The sequence below is a fragment of the Thermobia domestica genome, chromosome 15 (genome assembly GCF_964235325.1).
Source record: "Thermobia domestica chromosome 15, izTheDome1.hap1.1, whole genome shotgun sequence".
NCBI lineage: Eukaryota > Metazoa > Arthropoda > Insecta > Zygentoma > Lepismatidae > Thermobia > Thermobia domestica.
The window spans coordinates 52,538,784-52,560,467 of NC_137468.1; the positions used below are offsets into that span (position 1 = coordinate 52,538,784).

A 21,684-nucleotide genomic window follows, 5' to 3' on the forward strand; every position below is an offset into this window, starting at 1 on the left:
AAGCAAAGATAATCCTGGAGATATTTGAAATTCGAAAGGAATTTCATTCATGCGTGAAAAAGAATATGAATTTTGCAACATATGTGACAGGATTACTCAAAACATTACAAGAATGACCAACGTCTCGAGAAGGCAAATAATGCTGGAAAATTAAAGTTAATTTAATTATTTTTTATTACACTGTTAGCTACATTTTACATTTATCGTAGTTTAAAATCATAAAACCAAATCACTTGTTTACTCATGTTTATTATTACTAGGTAATTGGTTAATCGGATAACTGCAATTTCGAACACCGATACTGTATGAGATAAAACACACTGTAAAATTGATCCAAACTAGTACTAGTATTTGTACGGCAGACACGTGATCTCACCTGTAATTAAACCGGGAACTACGACCATATACACAGCAAACCGATTCAGAATGGGTAATTACTAGCTACTTAATGTAGATAAGGTTTCACAAGTAAATATATGAAATGTTAAAGAAAATATATTATTTTGATAGACTGGTAAAGAATTAATCCTCAATCTTATTTCCTATTCAGATTGTTGAATATAGTTTTAGCTATAAACGTTCATGTTTACTATTATGATTATTATTATTATTATTATTATTATTATTATTATTATTATTAATAATAATAATAATAATAATAATAATAAATAGTAATAATAATAAAACTTCATATTCAGACTGGAAATAAAAGATACGATAATTTTACAATAAAAACGATAGTTTTAAGTGCTACGTACGATAATATCTTCTGATCAGGTTGGCAAGCTGGAATAAAGGCAATGGAAGATGTCTGGTGCATCTAGCAAGAAACATAATTTTACACAGCAATAAGTAGAATTCGGAAAGTTGAATTTAATTTCGTAAACATAATTGCAAGAATTTCACTGGTTCTGAGTCAGTTTGAAATTCTCTTTAGCGTTATTTTTTAGAGGGGGCAAAAAATAATTTAGAGGGGCATTGCCCCCTCTAGCCTCTCTCTGGCTACAGGCTTGCTGGAAAGAAAAACTCATTAAGTTTCAGCTACAAGTGCTGCAAGTTCTCGACATACACTCCTTTAGTCCCGCAGTGCATGTCAAAACACTCTAGTTCAACTCAATCCTCACACATCAGAGTATGTTCTAATCAACTTGACATACAGCGCTCGCATCTGATTCTTCAGGTCATTAGATTAACTTACGAGGCTGGTACACAAACCATTGTACTAAGAGCTCTCTCGATATCTGAAATGAAACTTGGTGAGTTTCTCTTTTTCATGCTGTACGTTTCAATATTCTTCGTCGTATATTTTAAAACACAACATGCGAACGAAATCAGATCATTTGTGCGAGCCCTTTATAGTGCTAACTAAAACTGCTAACATTCAATTATATTTTTTAATGAATTTAGGTAATTTTAGTAGACCACCTGACCGATCTCGATCAAATTTTCAACATAGACGAGGTTCGGGTCTGGGATGAATTTTATCATTTCACTTTGACGGTACAATATAGGGGAGGAGGAGGAGGAGATATAAATATAAATGAAAGTGATCATGTTTGTGACTTACAGTGTTAGTAATCTATCATTTTAGATGAATACAATATGACACGGCATCTAAATAAGAAAATAAACGAACTTCATTGTTTTTAAGTTGTTTTTTTTAAACACTAAGTCGTTCCTTACTCGCTTCGCAAATTTAGGGATTCTTTTTCTTTTGTCAGATCTAGCTCGCAATATTTACAAATTTCATATGAATTACAATTATGTAGAATCACAATAGGATCCCTTATAATGTATTAACAGTTTAAAGGAAAACATTGAAATTGGAATGAAATCCTCTGAAAGATCAGCAAAACCTACAATAAAATAACTTCTGCATCCACATAAGAACGAAACAAAACAGAAACATAAAATCCGAATGGTATTTCTGTTTATACTCATACAAACTAAATTTCCTGTAAGATAACGATTTGCAGTACCATTTGACAATAGCAGATATTTGGAAACCAACTATAAACTAGAAGTTACTTTTGAGAAACACTTACCTTTTAAGTGAAATTAATAACAAGGAATAAACTATGAGAAACTTGTGATTTTCTTTCATCTGAAATATAGGCACTCTGCACGCTATGAGAATATTAAGTTTAAATGAAAAATACGAAGTGCATCTAACGTTAATGTTGTCAAAATGGAAAGGAAAAATAACGATAACACAACTATCGAAACATTTTTCCGAAAGAAAATATTCGTATTACAAATTAGTTATGGCGAAATAAAATATTTTTAAGTTCTTTCGAAATTTTCCTAGTTTTATTTCCGCGAGATTTTTTTATAGTCCACCATTTTAGGCAAAACGAGGATTCTTATTTCACTTAAAATGGCGGACACAAATCTTATCATTTGTCTCTCATAAAAGAATCAAATAATTGGTTAGGCGAAACAAGGATTAGACCAAACGATACAAGATCGTCGCCATGGGGTATGGGAAGAGAGGAGAACGTCGAAAATGACAGATTAGTATGTCGAATCCATAGTTTGTTGGGGTCGTAAGAACGGCTGACTCGTTTGAAATGACTTTTGAAATACGTAGTCAATACCCATTTCGTATAGTCAATACCCATTTTAAGCTGAGTTTTATCTTCTCACTTATTAAAGGGTTTATTCTATGGTAGGGGGTCTCAAAACTGAAACCAAAAGTACAGTACCGTATGGATCTTTATGACACTTTCATTGTAATGCATATTCTTAAAAAGGAAGAGGATTCATATATAGGGTGTCCGGAATGGGAGTGACGGTTTTTAAAAATGTATACTTTTAATATGGTCAGAGATACAGAAGAAAAAAAAACATGAATTTTAAAGCGGAACTCATAAAGTTTATTTGGTCTTACTTACAAGTCATTCTAACTCAATGTAACTCCACGTGAGCTTCATTTGTAACTCTTACAATATCTAGCCTGAACTCAATCTCTCTCCACGTATTCTGTATCATCTGAGGTCAATCCTGTCCAGAATTTCAGTGTATATATATATATATATATATATATATATATATATATATATATATATATATATATATATATATGCAAGGTCTATTCAATAAATAACCGGAAAAGTTGTATAAAAATACAAAAACTTCGACAAAGTTTGTGCTGCTTTGTTATTTTTTGGTGGTGTCCTAGAACTATTAGCAGATGGGCCTGGCACACCTGCCTCGCGAACGGGATGCTGGGAATCAGTGAAACAAGATGGCGGCACCCTTGCAGGTTTGCACCAACGTGGAGCAGCGGAGTGTCATTAAATTTTTGTTAGCTTAAGAGTTGAGACCAATCGAAATTCACCGTCGGATGACAATGCAATATCGTGAAAGTTGTGACTGATCCGACACTAATGTTCATCTTTGCTCCAATATCACTCAACATAATACGCCTGTTTTCCCGTATCAAATCATCAACTCTCGCAACATTGTTCTCCGTGACTCCACCAGACAGAGCGTCCTGGGCGTGTCGAATTTTCAACACCTGTTACACCCTGTTTGAACTTATTTGTTCGCTCGTACACTTGTGTTCAACTCAAAACAACTTTCACCTTATTGCACTGCCATCCAACGGTAAATTTTGATTGCGTACAACCCTTCAGTTACCGAAAATCTAATGACGCTCCGCTTTTCCACATTGGTGCAAACCTACAAGGGTGCCGCCATCTTATTTCATTGATTCCCAGCATCCTGTTCGCGAGGCAGGCGTGTCATTCCCATCTGATAATAGTTCTTGGACACCACCAAAAATAACAAAGCAGCACAAACTTTGTCTAAGTTTTGTATTTTTATACAACTTTCCGTTATTTAATGAATGGATCGTGTCTGTGAATATGTCGGAACAGTCTACATTGAAAAAATTATGATGTTCGTGATTATGGTTGACGTTTTTGTACCCAAACCGTCGAGTTGAATAAGATACATACGAATTGAATACAGCAGTATGATTATAACGCGATGTACATTATTGCATTCCAAGTGAAAGCGGGAAGAAGAGTTTTCGTTATTCTTTGTGTATGGTTTTCAATTATTATTGTTGTTGTTATTATTATTATGAATATACGTATACAAGTCAATGAATATCCGTCATTCAAATCAATGAAAAATACCAATTCATACACAACTTTGCTTCACGGATAAACTCGTATAACTAAACTTTTACACGTTAGTAATAACCTTATTCATGTGTTTGCTTATACTTGTATTATCAACGAAAAAATTATGTATAATATACCGTCGATGAACTATTTATAACTTAATGAAGATACTAGATATAATTTAAGTTCGTCACCACTGTGTGTTTTTGTACTCGTTTCCAACGCGACCCGCCGCTACTGACGTCAACGCATGTTTTCTCTTTCTTGCATGTTAAACACAATGACGATGATAGGCGTATTTCTTACAATATTTTTCACTCATTTTCAGTTGAACTTTGAAACACACGTAGGCTTACACTCTCTCACTCTCTTATGCACCAATGAGTAATGTTTAAAGTGTTTTCTAAGTACATCTTATAGTGAATTATACTTCGTACTATGTATTATGAAATCGAATCTTTTAGTTTTTAAAATTCTGTGTATATGTCCTGTCGACTAAAAGAGGTGAATAATTAATGAAAGTGACTGATAATGAGAATTGTAGCAGTCACGGACTGGGGAGTATAGGACCCCGGCAGGAGTCTGACTTGGAAGGTCCCATCTTCCCTTTGCATGTAGCATGTTGGAGCCTCACAAAGTATAGTTTCATCTTTTTTTTTTTTCTGCTTATTATAATGACACTGTATTTCCAGCTTCATTTACGCATGGTAATGGACCCCCAGAGTGAGGACCTGTTCTATTTCTTTATGGTGTTGCAATAACACGTCAAACGACTAACAGAGGGCCACAGCAGTACTTTATAAAAGTCAGTCTCATTTCGGCATTCATGGGACTCCAATATACATTTAGACAATATGATACCCATATCCCATTCTCCATATTGTTGAAATATATTTACTAGGGCACAAACAAAGGACCCCAAACAGGACTTTATAATACAGTTAGTTTCATTCCAATAATGGAATCCCAAGACTACATTCAATGCGGGGGCCACTGAACTTTGGGAATGGAACAAACTACGAGTAACTATGCTCCAACACAGCAGACATGTTTTATCTTACTTTCCATGTTATTCAATATTCATTATTTATTTAGAGAGGGCCCCGGCAGGGATCCCTGCTCTCCTGCCCTGGACAGTTCGAGCCTGATTGGTGGAATGAAAACGTGGGAAGAAATGGGAAAACCCCTAGAAAACCAACGGACACAATATTGTCTATTACTAACTCTCATGACCTGGAATCGAACTAGTGACCCCTAGCACAAGAATGGGCGCTCTATCATTAAACCATAATGTCTTTTCCTCACTTCGTATTGCTGTATATGTCTATGAGGTGTTTTATTTTGCAGGTAAGGATATCAATTATTGCAAGTTAAAAAAAGAAATCTTATTAATATACTTTGTGCGTTATTAACGCTGCGGTGGCTCAGTGGTAGAGCGTTCACCTTTGGTGCTTGGGGTCCCGGGTTCGATTCCAGCCCCCGCCAAGTGAACTTTGTGGTGGGCAAACACCTTGTGCATGGGTTTCCTCGGGGTTCTCCCGTTTCCTCCCACTTTCTTCATTCCACCATACCATTTCATTCATTACTCATCATCACCGTCTCCTTTAGCCTAAACGGCATAACCGTGGGACGTAAAACTCAAAAATTTCATTTCATTTTTTATTTCTTATTAACCTACTGAAGTGACCGCGACAAGTTCGTGAAGCCTGGACTCTACACGAATCATAGAACTCCTTTTGTCACGTGTGATGCATCGGAAGAATTTGGTACAATTTGCGGAGCTGCTTTCCGAACGCACGCTTGAAACTGTGATACAGCAGAAGTGCACCAACAGCGTTGCCAAATTTAGAAGACAATGCGAACGAGGAACAGAAAAAAAAGCATTGAAAGAACCTTAACATGAATACTAGCAATTATTTGAATTAAACTATAACGATAACAGTAGCAAAAATATGAAACAGCGACAACAATAACAACAAAACGATAACGTAGCGGCAATCCGACAACACTGCACTCTCAAGAGATGTTCTCCGTATAGCGCGAGAGTTAAACATTTCGCACTGGCAAAATTTCATGGGTTGGGGGGTTGACGATCGGGGGTGAAATTGGTATATCAAGGTCAAGCTTCACGACTCCTCGCGATCACTACAGTAGAAGTGTCTGTTCTTCGCACCGAGCACTATGCAATCTGCAACACAGTAGAGTATTGTGCTTTGTCCAGCCTAAGAGGCTTCTGAGATACTTTATACTTTTCGAAGATCCAGAACGTTAGATCCACTCCCTAATCCCCTCCCGAGTCGTAACGCGAGAAAATGTCTTTGTGCACGATCAGATCGGAAGAGGATTTATGTGTACAAAAATTTGGCGACTGCTTGTAATGTGAAAATTTGATGACAGACAAAAATACAGACACACACACACATACATACATGCAATCTTCAATGGCTTTAGAGAACCCAAGGTTCAAATACGGTGTTTAGAAGAGAGAGGTATTATGTTATCTGTTCCTACAGACATCTCGTGTCGTTAATCACTTATGATTTTGACTATAACAAAAGACATGGTTTTGAAGTGAAGATACTTTGAACAAAACTTCTGTTTTAGTTTGAAGTTTCATTATAGAATACCAACCGCGGCCCTTCGGCAATATAACTGTAACAGGTTAGCTAATATTATATGAGCCTTGAAAAGCTATTACTAACAAATATTCACGAAATACGCAAATTATTTTGTGTATTATTCCAGAAATGTAATCTAATCGTTCAGGACATTCATTTCATCATCGTTATTAAATTACTTGGACAATGTACCATGCATTTGCCCGATTACTTGGCGGAACAGTCCACTTCTGATTATATTACGCATATATTACATAGTTATCTGTATTAGTTAATTTCCGCGGTATCTAGATATACTGTGATGTGAAGCAATATGTATGAAGTGGACAGTGGTGTTGTCATGACTCTCTAAATGGAGTAAAGCCACAGAAAACGAATTGAAAATTCTTTAATCAGGAGAAAAATATGCATTTTTTTCTTTTTTTTGTAGTATACCAGTCCAGCAATATAAGCGAAAAATAACTATTTATTTTGTTTGTTTACTTTTATTACGTGCATAGCATAGCGACATCAATACAAGTAGAAAATTTTGTGCGAATTTGGTAGCTGGGAATTATTCTCTTGTCTAGGGAAGTCACATAGAAAACAGTACCTAGGAAGTCTCAAAAGTTAGAACATGATGACAAAAAATGTAGTAAGCTCTGTAACATCTTGTGAATTTATTGCTTGTGATACAGTCTGGTCAAAATTACTAACAAATCAGGTCTCCACATGCAGTGGAGTATGCAAAGGAGGGTTTTGGAATTTTAACCCCTTCATTTGAGCAAGATTTGCAAAGATAAACATTTACCATGTTAAGATATGTATGCAAACTCCTGAAATCATGTGAACATGGGAGCTTGAACCCTTTGACGAACTTCTGCGTCTGCCACTGTTTACATATCTTTTGAGTTAACACATCTTGGTAATCCGTGAACAAGTGAGAAGAAAGATGTAATTCTGCGGCTAAAAGTGCCGTTGACAGAGGTAAGCTCTCTTCCTCATATAAACAACAGCTCAAGCTATTTCAATCCGATTGTACCAGATATGGAAGCATAAATACATTAATGTTACAGGTCTATTAGCTGAAATCCCATTTTTCGCACAGGAAAAATAGGTTTGTAAAAGTAAGGTTTATTTTTTAAACCCCCTTTCACCACCTAAGGTGCTTATTTAAATAGACATTAAATTACAGAAACCCAGCTCGACCCAAGTCTATGTTCAAAAATTCATTTTAAACAATCCAATTATTATTGTTTATGAGAAAAATTAAATATCCTTTCTGCCTTCTTAGGATACATATTTCAATCAGAGGATAATAATAATAGTCAGGGATTTATTTGTAGCCAGGGAAGCCTGGGAATTTCCCCCCTTCTAAGTTTGACTTCCCTGTCTCTAGATTTAATTCAGCCTTCCCAGCCTGGGAAGATATTTTCCCCCTTTCTTAGGCTATACAATCTGTTTTAAAGTACAATAATTTATTTTTTCAGTATGTTTATTGTCGCGAGCTGTGTTGGACTTGTTTATATAATTGCTTCCCGAAGAAAAATTCTTTCAACTGGCATCACTACTTATCATTCTTAATCTGAGTAGCACAGTAATAAAAAAAGAAAAAAACAACATTTTCAGTAATCAGTGAGCAGCCCTAGCAATTGTGAATTGGTATCTTTTTCGTTGACAAGCACGTTAAAAAGAACAAAAGGAAATGAATATTAGACTATATTTTAACAAAAGAAAAGCTCCTGACGATGAGGCAAGTAATTCCAGCGCACAAAGTAAGAGGCTTTGAAGATAGTGCAACGTCCGAAATCACATTAGAGATATCTCATCAGAAAAATGAAAATGATTCGGGACCTAGTGTTAATAATGGTAAGGTTATTTCTAGCCCCAGTGGTTTGTTCTCTTCAATATGTGATCAAAAACAATTTGCGAGTTCGAAAATTAAACGATGTGGCTAGGTGTTAAACAAAATACTAATGACATTCGCGTTGTGTGTACTATATGTGCTTCCGTTCGTGAACTCGGTATTGATACAGTGCGTGAGTTTTCTTGGGGTTCTTCTGTTTCCTTCCACTTTCTTCATTCCACCATTTCGTTCATTTTTCATCATCACCGTCTCCTTCCGGGCCGGCATAAACGTGGGACGTAAAACTTGAAGATTTCATTTTATTTCGGTATTCATACAGAAAGAAGAATAAATGTACAAAGTGTATGATGCAACGATATTATTGCAAAAGCATCAAAGAAACGTTTTTATAAAATTTTTGACTACGAAAAGTCTATTGCACACAAAAATGTTCATATGTCAATATGTGAACAAAGGGATGGGGAAGAAATATAGGTTTCAATGGCAAGTGCAGAAGACAGGTGGAAAATTGTGAATGAAATTCGTGTTAAAAACACAGCTACGATATTTAGGACTGCCTACGCTATTGTCCAAAATCATCTATCGTTTATGATGCTCCCACATCTTATTAAATTACAAGAAATAAATTTAATGGACCTCGGACAAGTTCTTTACTCGTATGTTACATGTGCAAATATTATTGACTTTTAGCTAGAAATGAAGGCAAACTGGTCGAATAACTTGCGCGTTCCGTTGAACCCTTCGAGAAAATGGTGGATGAATCCTCCACTGTGTCTCATAAACCAGTTCTCATTGTGTATATCCGTACTGTAGTTAATCACGTATGTATCAATATCATTTTAGGATTATTTGAGTTACAGGCAATAACAGGCAGAGAAGTTTGTGATTCCGTGATTATGTGTACGTATGAATCTTTCCAAAACGATATTACGGGAAAGACTTATGGCAGTTTGTCTGAGAGCGCCAGTAACATGCAAGGCGGAATAAATGATGGTGTCTCTTTACTGCAGCGAGAATTAGACACCAATTTACTCGTGTTTTACTACATGAGTCAGAAGATGGAACTGATTGTTCACAACGTTGTTAATACGGTTTCAGATATGGTTCATTTTCAAAATTTTGTAGAGCGAATACACGGTGTTTAGTCAATATCCCCGTAGAACACGAGAAATCGAATTAATATCAGGAGAACTAAGTATTCGCTTCTATAATATTACTAAAGTTTTTGATGTACGGTGGTTAGGCTGTTCATACCGTTCAGTAGAAGCATTGTGGAAGTCCTATCCTGCGCTAGTGGAACACTTTCGAGAAGCTTCTACAAATTGGCAGAGAAGTTTTGAGCAGCGTGCAATATTTTCGGGCCTGCAAAATTTCACTACGTGGAATTCTGTTCATGAAATGTCAATGATCCGAGATGTGCTGGACCCACTAGATGTCCTTATCCTGTTTCTACAAAAAAGGTCAGCATCCCTTGTACTGTCCAGGCAATAAACAAAATTGAAATAGCTGTACGTGTATTGGAAGCGTTGCAAGAAAAGAATGGCATGTTCATGGAAGAATTACAACGTCAGTTTGAAGAAACTGGTCAGTTTTGTGGAGTCCCACTTGCAAAACCCTTAGACAGTTCTCTTGAGAAGTACCAGCAAATAAGATTGCAATTCTGTCAGGGTCTAGCAGATAACATACGGTCTTGCTTTCCTAACGAAACGTTCAGTAGGGTCGAGGTTTTGCTACAATCTAAGTGGCCAGAAGATTGTCTGCAAGAATGTTATACGGCGACAAAGAAGTAATGGAAAATAAAATAAAATAAAATAAAATAAAATTTTCCTCTGATAATACACCCAAAATTCTGCAGCTCCTAATATTGGACCAAATCTACAAAATCTTAACATGAAATAATTGTTCTTCTAGTTTCTTCTGCATACTGTGGGAGAGGCTTTTCCAGCTTAAACTTACAGCACACTGACGCTAGAAACCGTTTATTTGCAAAAACCCTCGAATCTACCAGACATTACGAGATTTCTTTCAATGCAGAAAAGTATGTCATTAGCTGGATAAAAAGTAGACATCATGGACTGCTACCGACAAATCAACTGGGAAAAAGACGGTATCCGATTTAAACCAATCTCCTATTGCTTCACTATTCTAAAGTGAGGTACGGTGTGACAATACTATTAATTCTACTGGTACTAAAACTTATTTATGGTATGAAGAATAACATGTAGCACCGTCTTTCCCCTTGTATTTAATAAAATTAGATTCAAGTGTATATGCACCTATCACTGTTCTGCAAAAAGTAAACTCTTAACTTTTGTAGTATTTATTGTTCGGGCGATGAATTTCGTCTTCAAATACCTAATAAGAATGGACTAAAGAATTACTTGTCATAACAAAACAGTTTTACGTAGGAGTGTGACACTTGTTATGACAAGTTATGCAGGTTGCGATGTAACTATAGGGCTTTTGCTGGATGCTGCACATTTGTCTTCAGCAGTAGGACAAAAAGTAGCAAGGCAAGTAACGAATGTGATCTCATCTACCCAACCAAATTTTATCTAACGTCCCTACCAATATTTATCATAAAATTGTTTTTTTTTAATGAAAAAAAAATATGAACGTGGAAACTGGCTACGAAACTAGTACCATAATTTCAAAGTATATAGGTTTAAAAATAACGTCCCAACCTGACTTTATAGTTGTTCTGTCATACGGAACACAATCTTTCATAAATATTCCCCCCTTCTACAAAATCCACAAATAAATCACTGATAATAGTAATCCAGGTCGACCCATCGAAGCGGTAACTACCTATTTTCATAAATTGAGTTTAAAAAGTTCAACCGTTTTGTACCGTTTACTTTATGACTACCAAATAGAAACTTACAATATTGTAGAAATTTCCTCCTTGCCCTAGAAGTGGAATTCGAAAACATGTGACCGATTATTTTGGCGTAGATCTACATTTAGAATCCCTCTCTTGCCTTAGTTAATATTTTAGTGAAAATGACTTGATAAAACACGGCCCGAGGCAAGTGCATTAGTTTTCAAAATGCCATCAATTCACCTTATAAATGAAATGAAATGAAATCTTTAAGTTTTACGTCTCACAGTTATGCCGGCTAGGCTAAAGGAGACGGTGATTATGAGAAATGAATGAAATAGTGGAATGAAGAAAGTGGGAGGAAACGGGATAACCCCGAGGAAACCCACGCACACGGTGTTTGTCCACCATAAAGTTCACTCGGGGGAGGCTGGGATCGAACCCGGAACCCCAAGCATTAGAGGTGAACGCTGTACCACTGAGCCACCGCGACCCCCAATGCACTTTATAAATGGTGCAAAATTAATATTATCGATAACTATTGAAAGTATAGTGCAATGTCTTATACAAGAAAGAGAAATTACTTGGAATTTGAATATCATATTAATGGTATTTGACTGCAAATGTTGACCACATAACTCGTTCTGCCAATAAGATCCAATCTCTTGTGCAATATTAATCAGATTCTGATTTTAAATGAGCTTGCAGAAATTCCAGATATGTAACGAGACTTGGAAGTGAATTCAAAAACAGTGTGCTTAAAGCCTATATGCTGCATATGCACTATGTGTCAAAGAAGTAAATGCACATTTTTCACGGAATAATGTCGTCTGGCCCTCGATGCTATCGATGGTGTGGAAATAAAATACCACACATTACTCAATATTTCTTCGTCTGTAGATTCCTGTATTCTGATCAGTTAAATAAAGATTCCTGGATACCATAGCGAAAAATGTATTTGAGGTTTCATGCATTGTACGAAAAATGCAAATCGTGAATATAATAAAAACAAAACAAGGAAAAAGATTCGATGTAAAGTATTTTGTCTCTTTGGAACAAATCACTTAATGTATCGTTCCCATTGTAAGTAGCGTCTCCGTGATGTAAGAAATAACAACGTGGACGGAAGGCAGTGGGGTACTCTCTAGTCAGATCTATTCCCGGTGTAGCCATATGGTTTTGTTTTCTTTACCACAATGTTTTTTTTTTTTTTTTTTTTTAAATTACCCAGTCATATGAGAAAAGCAAATTGTGTAGAAACACAACAATCCACTTTCACAGGCACATTAGTGCGAAGAAATATTATTATTTCTTGCAGTCCAAACCGTGGACAATGAACTAGCGAATAACGTTTATCGGTCTTTCTACAAACAATGTCTAGTGTGTTGTGTTATTATCGGCAACACCCTACACTACAGATCTTAATGTCAAAGCTCAGTTACCAACGAAAACAGTCTTTTCATTTTCAGAACGACAAAAGAAGGAAAGAAAAGTCGCATAGCTGAAGCTATTCATAGGAATAGAAGAGATATGTCAGATGCTTCTTAGGTTTACATATTAACATAAATAATATTATAAAGTTTATGAATTTACAAATAAAACTATCATTTTATGACAACAAGAAATAGAGTATAAATATATGTTACCTGGTGGCAGTAATGAATTGTGCTTAGCCCTTCTAGGTATGGGAAGATAAAGTAATGTTTTGAATAGAATAATTCTTGTTACTACAACGATAAGGGTTGGTAGTTCGAACACTGTTCCTGATTTGTGTCGTTCCTTTAATGGTTTATGAACCATGTCTAAAGCGTTGAACTTGATACTAATTTATTGACGAAATTACGGGTAAAATTCTAACACCAAGTTAGCTGCGTAAATACACACATAACACGGACAGGGATCGAACCAACGAGGCTGGAGTAATGTGCGTGTGTTTCTTGTAACAAATCAATGTTTTTCTCTTCTAACTATCGTCTCCTATGGAGTACTGGATAGCAAGGTAGTCGAAGATCTTGTGGTATGCGGATCGATTCCCACTGACACTGTAACTTTTTTTATTTCTTGAGCACAAGTAGAAAAGGTAAATAAAAGAAAGATTTCGAGTCACGTAAAACGTGGAGCTCAGGCTGAACCAAAGTTAAGAGTCATTATGTGACTTGTTTAAAGAAACAATAAAATAGTAGAAGGATATGAATACAAACGAGACACATGAAACCCTGAGAAAACCCAACAGAATTTTGTTGTCCACCACAAACTCACATAATGAGACCCTAGGAGCCAGAGGTGTGCACTCTACCACTGAAACACAGTGCCTGCTCCTACTATCCCATAAAGGGAAAAGAAGTATAGAAGTCACATCGCCTTACACATTGAGACATTAAAGCTTCGTGTAATCATCATTTGCGGCAATATCATCAGACAAATGTTTCCTCATGTTGGATACCAGATTGGAACACACTGCTGGATGCAGCCAGAAATGATTGAAGAGTTCCATGACCTGAGCCTGAAAAGTTCCTGGTCCCTGGTCCTGTCGATGTATTTCTCACTCTTGAACCATAGAAGCCCAAAGATGCTCTATAGGGTTAAGATCAGATTTGGAAAGCAAATCAGCTGCGGATGAACATCGAACCATTGCGTCGTCTGTCTTAAGGGTCTTCAGTACAGCGAAATTAAACTACCGCTAATTTTAGAGTTTTTCTGTAATATCTTCGAAACAAATAAAAATACTCGAAAAACAGAAACGTAGTGAACTAGATAATACGATTTTGCATGTAATACCATTATTACAACTCATCTATCTGCTTTCGATTTGCAACTGTAGAAAGATTTTGCATTTTTTGCTGGTTCTGTAAATAGCGGGATACCAAAAGCGAATAGGTGATTTGGGGTAAAGGTATCACATGCAAAATCGTATTGTCTAGTTCACTACGTTTTTGCTTTTCGAATATTTTTATTTGTTTTGAAGATACTACAGAAAAACTCAAAAAATAGCGGTAGTTTAATTTCGCTGTAGTGAAGACCCTTAATGCATGATGCTATCTTTATTTAATTTCAAGTTGAAGATATTGTTAATACCACCACTTAAGACAGTCTTTTCATATTCAGTTAATGTGTAATACCACTTCTTGTGTTTTAATCTAGTAGTTTAAAACAGAACGTTAAAGAAAGAGCATTTTTACATGTAGGTCTACGTTTTTGATTTGTAGACATTTCTTTTATATGAGGTAATATCATGTCATGTCTGAAAGAAAAGTGTTGCCGTTTACTATGATGCATGCTTGTGTTCTAATAGAAGCTGTGCTTTTTCGATACACTGCATTTGATTCTATAGGTTGACACACACACAAAAAAAAGTGCCATACAGAAGGTTTTAGGTAAAGAAATACTGGATTCCTAAACACTGAAATTTAGATTGTCGATGCTGCATACGTATCAGATTCCCCAAATATCTTCTACGCCGTAGCTACAAACTATCTTTTAAAAAGTGGCAAATTTGTGATAAAGAAAATAAAAATACTTGTTACCGAAAGTAAGAAATACATTCAGGACAAATTGAAGAAAGAAAAAATGGCTTAGTAATCGACATTTCAAAGCTAGGATTTTGAAGGACTTCCAGACGTTTCTTTGCAAATCAAGAAATGTCCGCAAACATTTGTAGCATATGTGTAGATATAATTAGAATATTTAAAATTGTGCTACAAGCTATTTCTAGTGCTCACGCAATAGACGTAGAATAGTTTACCATTTACAAATCCTTTTGTGAAAAAATACTCTTGATACTCTGTGCCCCAACTGCACACAAGATACGCATCCAGGTTTGGCTTTAATTGAACATGCGCTAATTCCAATAGGGCAACTGACCGAAGAATCAAGCTTTAACATTTAAAAGTGAAACAATCGAGAAGTTATTGAGAATAGTAGTCAGTTTATATTCAGTTCAAGACGGATGCAGTGAATCGAAGAGTGACTTCAAACCTGAAACTTCAGCTTGAAAGCGGCTTTTATTCAATTATAGAAGAATACCGTTTAAATTTTGTAAAATTATGTTCAAAACGTTAAAAATGTGATTAAAAGTATTTACCAATGTATATACGTATTTTCAATACATTTTTTTAAAGTACGAATCACAAACAGTTTTTGTTAGAAATTCTTGCGTTTGGTCCCACTATGCACCGTACGAATGTATTAGGTACGGTGTTTGTCCAGTAAGTAATGAGACTGGGTCTAGGAAATAAAATGTATTGATCCAATTGATACAACTTATTAAAATTTTACGAGGTACTCTCCTTGGCTATCGCCACATCACTGCTAGCGCGATTTCCACGCAGCGTACGCCTCCTGGAAGTCAGCTTCCGACAACCGCCTCAAAACACCCGTCGTTGCTGCCTGGATAGCCAAAACATCGTCAAAACGGCGGCCTTTCAAACTTTTTGTGAGGTTGAGGAATAGAAAACAGTCTGGGCTCATGTCAGGACTGTACGGTGGCTGCAGCAACGTGTCAGCGCTTATTCTAGCCAGTAATAACGTCACAACGAACGCGGTTACCATGATGGATCTCCGGTCGGACACGATTGACAATCTCGCAGGGATTTGAGAACTTCCACGTAGTAATCCGCGTTGGCAGTCTTCCCTTGGGGCAGACATTCTTTGTGTATCATCCTTTCTTGTCAAAGAAGATTATCATTGTTTTGGACTTGGACATCTTGGCTTTTGAGGCGCGGGGACTTCTTAGTGTGCCACTCCAAACTCTCAGAACACCATGTGCTTGCTTTCAGGGTCATATTGGAACACTTATGTTTCGTCGCTTGTTATTACATTGTTTAAAAAGTCTGGTTCACTCTCCACTTGCTCCAACATTTGACGAAAAGTGTGAAGTCGTTTTCCCTTTTGTCCGTCATCCAGCACGATGGGACCAACTTCGCACAAATCTTGCGTGTGTTCAAATGTTCACTAACAATTTCGTGCACCACTGTTTTGAGTAGATTCAGATTTGTTCTCGGCTATCATTCTCACACACAAACAACGGTCTTGGTCCAACAGTTCCTTCACTTTGATTGAATCTTCATCCACACGACTCGTCGAAGGACGTCCGGAGCGTTTGTCATCCTCCACATTTTCTTGAAATTTCCATGCAAAAGGAAAACTGGGCTCTTGAGAAGGTTGAGTCCTTGTAAGGTTCCTTAATCATGGTGAACGTCTCTGAAGCGGTTTTTCCAAGCTTGAAGCAAACGTTAATGGCGTATCGTTGCTCAAGTGAGGCAAACTCTGTATTTTGAGCTTCTAAAAATCTCGACGTAGTTTTTAAACACTATTCGCAAGATAAGCGACCCTTACTCTACCAGAGCTCGGAAGCAACTAATTTGGGTATCGTTGATCAGCTAAGATCCCCCACCACCAATCCCGCTCGTGGCGGATGCGCTGTTGATGACTGAAGTGCCGAGCGATGGCCAGTCTCTTACTTTTCTAATGAACCCTATATATCGCCTATTACAAGAATATGCACTACATATAATAGTTTCCTAATAAAATGTTCTATGATAGCCATATTTGATGTAGACCTACATGTAAAACACTACTTTGAGTATATAATTTATCGTGTAGCATAAATAGCATAAATATTTATGAATTGTAAGTAGTATGTTACTCTTGAGCACTGTCAATAGTTATAAGCGTGTTCAATATACCGGTACAATAAATAAATAAGTGCCTTTGTCTCAATTTCCAGTGGGGGTTCATGTGGTTCGGATCCCACGTTGAGTTGTAGGTTCACGTTTCACTCGCTGCTGAAACGGACGCTAAATTCAAATCCAGTCCAATATAAATAAATAAATTAGTGCTAACTGTTCAAAAATTCATTTCAAACGAAGACATGGTATGGATTTGTATAGCGGACAGACATGCTTACCTTAGCTTTATACATAAAATTAGATTACTTCATTGGTCGCAGTGACTCAGTGGTAGAGCGTTCACCTCTGGTGTATGGGGTTCTTGGTTCGATCCCAGTTCGCGCCAATAAGTGATCTTTGTGCGTTGGTTTTCTCGGGTTCTCCTGTTTCTTCCCACTTTCTTCATTCCACTATTTCTTTCATTTCTCATCATCACCGTCTCCTTCAGCCTTTAACCGTGGACATAAAGCTTAAAGATTCTATTTTCATTTTTATAGATTACTTCATGAAATGGACAATGTTATTTGATTTTGCACTAATAAGTATGTCTTTCTTACAGGTGATGGAGATTACAAGACAAGTGATACTGTCGCTATTGGTGATTATCGGATTGTGTACGCACTGTCAAGGTTGTAATAAAAAGGAAGAATCAAATAATAGAGCTTCAATAGCAGTTTTAGAAGCAGCCCCGCCTCCTCCTCTTCCTCCCCCAACCCCTGTGAATTACTTGCCAGTTGTTAAAGACCATAGGACACAAGATGATAAAAGTAAACAAGTTACTTCGACAAGTAAACGTGATATTCTCGAACCTCAACTGGAAGTTTCTCTTGTTGAGCAGCGTTCTCCTAGTGTTGATTTCCTGAAACAGACAGTTCAGATGAACCAAAAACCAGAAACTACAACATCTATATCCTCAACTGTCAAACGTGACGTTTCTAGTCAACTGAGAGACACGCCTAAACACTTCCAGTGGTCGAACTGCAGTTTGGACTTGTATGACGAGGCGACTACATGGAATAACGCATTCCAAGAATGTCGCAAAAAAGATGGATTTATTTTAGGACAACAAATTTATCAGGTAAGTTTCTTCACAATAGCTAATGAACCTATGTTATAAAATATGCTAATAGTATTATGATATAAATTCGTCTGTAAGTATAAATGATGGTCCGTTTCACACAGGTTCGATTTAATTGGTTTTAAACCAGAGTGCTGTTTAAAATTGTTTGAAACTAGGTTTATATTTTCTTGTATTCCATATGAAAAAAGCGATAGTGGTAATAATATAAGTGTGTTATCACATACAGGTTTTATTTTTAAACTGAATGAAAGCTTTCATGCTACCCCGGTCATTAGAAATTCTCACTTACTCTTAATAGCAGTGTTTGCCGCCAGAACTCTGTAATTTCCAGAATTGGAGTATAAAAAAAATGATAGCCGGAATTTATTTATTTATTTATTTATTTTTGTTCAGATCGCGCCTTTCAGTTTCGGCACCTGAAAGTTTAACCGAAACAGGGCTATCATCATTGCAATCTTCTTTGCTTTATTATTTTTTCATCATTCATTTGTTTTTCTATTTGGACAAGGGTGGACAGGGACGAGGGATAGGAAAAATGGAAGAAACCACAACACTAAGAAACAACAAAAGATAAATTTAGACAAAATCAACAAAAAAAAGAAAAGAAAGAAAGAAAAAAAGCCGGAGTATTAAAACGGCCAACCGAGCGAAGTAGCTCAAGTAGTAGAGCGTTGGCTTCGCATTCGGGAGGTCGTGTGTTCGAATTCCGCTGCCGACCATCCTGACCGAGGTTTTCCAGGGTTTTTCTCAGTCCTACCAGGCAAATGCCGGGATGGTACCTATTAAACAGGCCTTGGCCGATACCTTCCCAAACCCTTTTCCATTGTTGTTGTTGGATATCCAGTGTAAAATGGCCTCTGACCTGTATCTGGTGATTGTTAAATAAATAAATAAAAATAAAAATCATGAAGGAGAAACATGAAATAAAATGAAATATTTCAGTTTAACGTCCTACGATTATGCCCTTCAAGCTAAGGGAGACGAATTATTAAAACAAGTGAATGATGACGGAAGAATGCAAATATGGGAGGATACAGGAGTACTTCGAGGAATCCCACAAATAAGATGTTGTCCAACAGAAGCTTACTTGACCAAGTCTCGTACTATCGCGGGCGTGCAGTAAATGTATCGTCAATCAAATAAGGTTGGAAACCAGTGGGCTAAGGTGTTATATATCTGCAATATTTAAATGTCGCATTTACATAGGCAAAACAACTTGTGTGTGATTTGTTTGTTATTTGTTTTTGAAAAGTCTAGTGTCCCTTTTCAACTTTGAAGCTATATGAGAGTAGACCTACAGTTTAAGGTGGAATCCAAACCACCGTAATGCTTTCAAATTTTAATTCTCTCCCACCGGGAATCAAATCTGTTACCACGTGTAGCAAAGGCACACGCGCTAGTCACTAGACCAGCAGGAAAGACTTGTAGGTTCTTTGTGATACTATAATATTTCTAATAAAAAAATCTGTAGAAGATAATGGGGGAGGTCTTCACTGGTCCCAGAAAAAAAGTGATTACTTATTATTATTATTATTATTATTATTATTATTATTATTATTATTATTATTATTATTATTATTATTATTATTATTAACAGAAGTTAGTCTTATGGCTAAGTTAATTATGCGAAGATATATTTGGTAACTGCATATTAAACCTTTAGGCGTGATTTGACATAAGTTAAATTAGTTATGAAAAACATTTCTTTTTAAATAATTATTAACTGTTACTCGTAGACTTAATGCAAATTTGTGTTATAGATTGATGCCAAGAATAACGGTGTTTATATTGCTAAAAGTACAAGATAAATTATTTTCATATACTATAACACTAGTGTCTCTGTAAGTAAACAAATCTTTTCAAACAGCTCAGGTCTTGATGCCCCCATTAAACCTCAACCTCAATAGCACTTGGCTTCGATAGTTTGGAATTTTAAACGAAAATAAACTTTTGTGTGATGATCTATCACATATAGTTTTCTTTTTTCTAGAATAATGTATTTAACTATGCGAGTAAGACAGCCGTGACCGTTTTGAGCGTAGAATTAAAAGAGACTGGCCCATCCGACTCGCTTTCGATCATAGTGAAAAGAAAGCAAAAAGGAATAGTTCGGTAAATCCCAACAAAATTTATCTTCTGCTACTATGTATTAGGTTACATACACTATTTATGAAGGCACTGAATAAAGACAAACTGGTTTAAGTACATATATTACACATTTTCGTTCTTATTTTGAAGGTTAAATTGAAGGAAGACATCTTTGCAGGTTCTCAGATAAGAAAACTGATGAAAGATGGTAGTTTAGTGACAGAAAAAGATTTTTAAAAAAGTTTGGACAGGATTTAGAAATGTGGTGGAGAGTCTTGGGAACTAGGAAATGCTCTGATTGAAGAACATTGTAGAAATCATATAGCATATTACCACTTTTCACAAGTTATAGTGCAATATGAGCATTAGAGTTCATTTTCTGCATAATTATCTGGATTTCTTCCCTGCAGAATATCAAGTTGATAGAATATCGTTATCAAAAAGAAAAAGAAAAGAAAGGAATGAAGCAATGATGGAAGACTATTGCTGATCAATTAAGAGAGAATGTGTAGTTCCTAAACATATGAGGCAATTTGAAGCACACTAGTCATGCCTCCTATGTTCAGTCAAAAGGAAACGTCATTGAGTGATTGAGCTGTTCATGTAGTGTATTGTGTTATATAAAGTACAGGACAAACGTAAACGACTAAAAACATATATATATATGCGGTTAAATATATATATTCATTATTTCAACCTTCATAGGCAAAATCATTAAACTCTACCTCATTTCATTAAAACTCTCGATTTAAAAAAATAATATTTTCGCAACCCAATCTAGTAAACCAAGTGACGACAAATGCAACTTCCCATTTTCAAATGTTCTATCAATGTCTATAGTATACTGCATGTTTGAAGGTTTGCCATATGCAATAACATTGTGCATAGCAATGATAAAGATAATCCAAGTCCACAGAAAACACTCTGCTCATCTGTAAATTTGTTAAATGAAAATGTAAAAAAATCATATGTTAAATTGTTTACATTTACTTCTTTCAATTGCCGCAATTACTGCAACTTCAATGCGAAATGACTAGCAACTTTTGTAGTAGTTGTAGGTACTTAATTATTATTACTCATCGTTATGCTAGATTTTTGAAGGTGGAACTGGAAAGTTCTTGGATCTTTCAGAGGTCATTTACTTTGCATTGTGGTTAAATAAACTGAAACGAAATACACTGCAGGATTATTTAAGCAAACCAATTTTGATTCATTAGTCCAAAGTTTCTCATTTCTTTTTCGAGGTCAGGACCATTTGTATTAGTCAAAATGTTCTACAGGCCATCTTACTTTTGTCAGTGTTACTTCCGGGTACACTTCCCCGGAGCTAAGATGAGGTCAAGGTGAATTAACTTGGTACTTTTATACAGGGTACGTTCTTCAGATGAACTCAGACTCTGCAACATGTTAGTACAGACCCTGCCACTTTGA

At 36.1% G+C, this 21,684-nt stretch overlaps 1 protein-coding gene across 1 annotated transcript in view; it reads left to right on the forward strand.

The window, feature by feature from the left end:
- LOC145671023 (uncharacterized) overlaps positions 1 to 21,684 on the forward strand; it is a 183,510-nt gene that overhangs the window by 126,005 nt on the left and 35,821 nt on the right. Inside the window, exon 3 of the mRNA XM_081739680.1 lies at positions 17,644 to 18,162. Within this exon, the coding sequence (XP_081595806.1) occupies positions 17,647 to 18,162 (516 nt within the window). The 5' untranslated portion in view covers positions 17,644 to 17,646. The remainder of the gene's footprint in view (positions 1 to 17,643; positions 18,163 to 21,684) is intronic.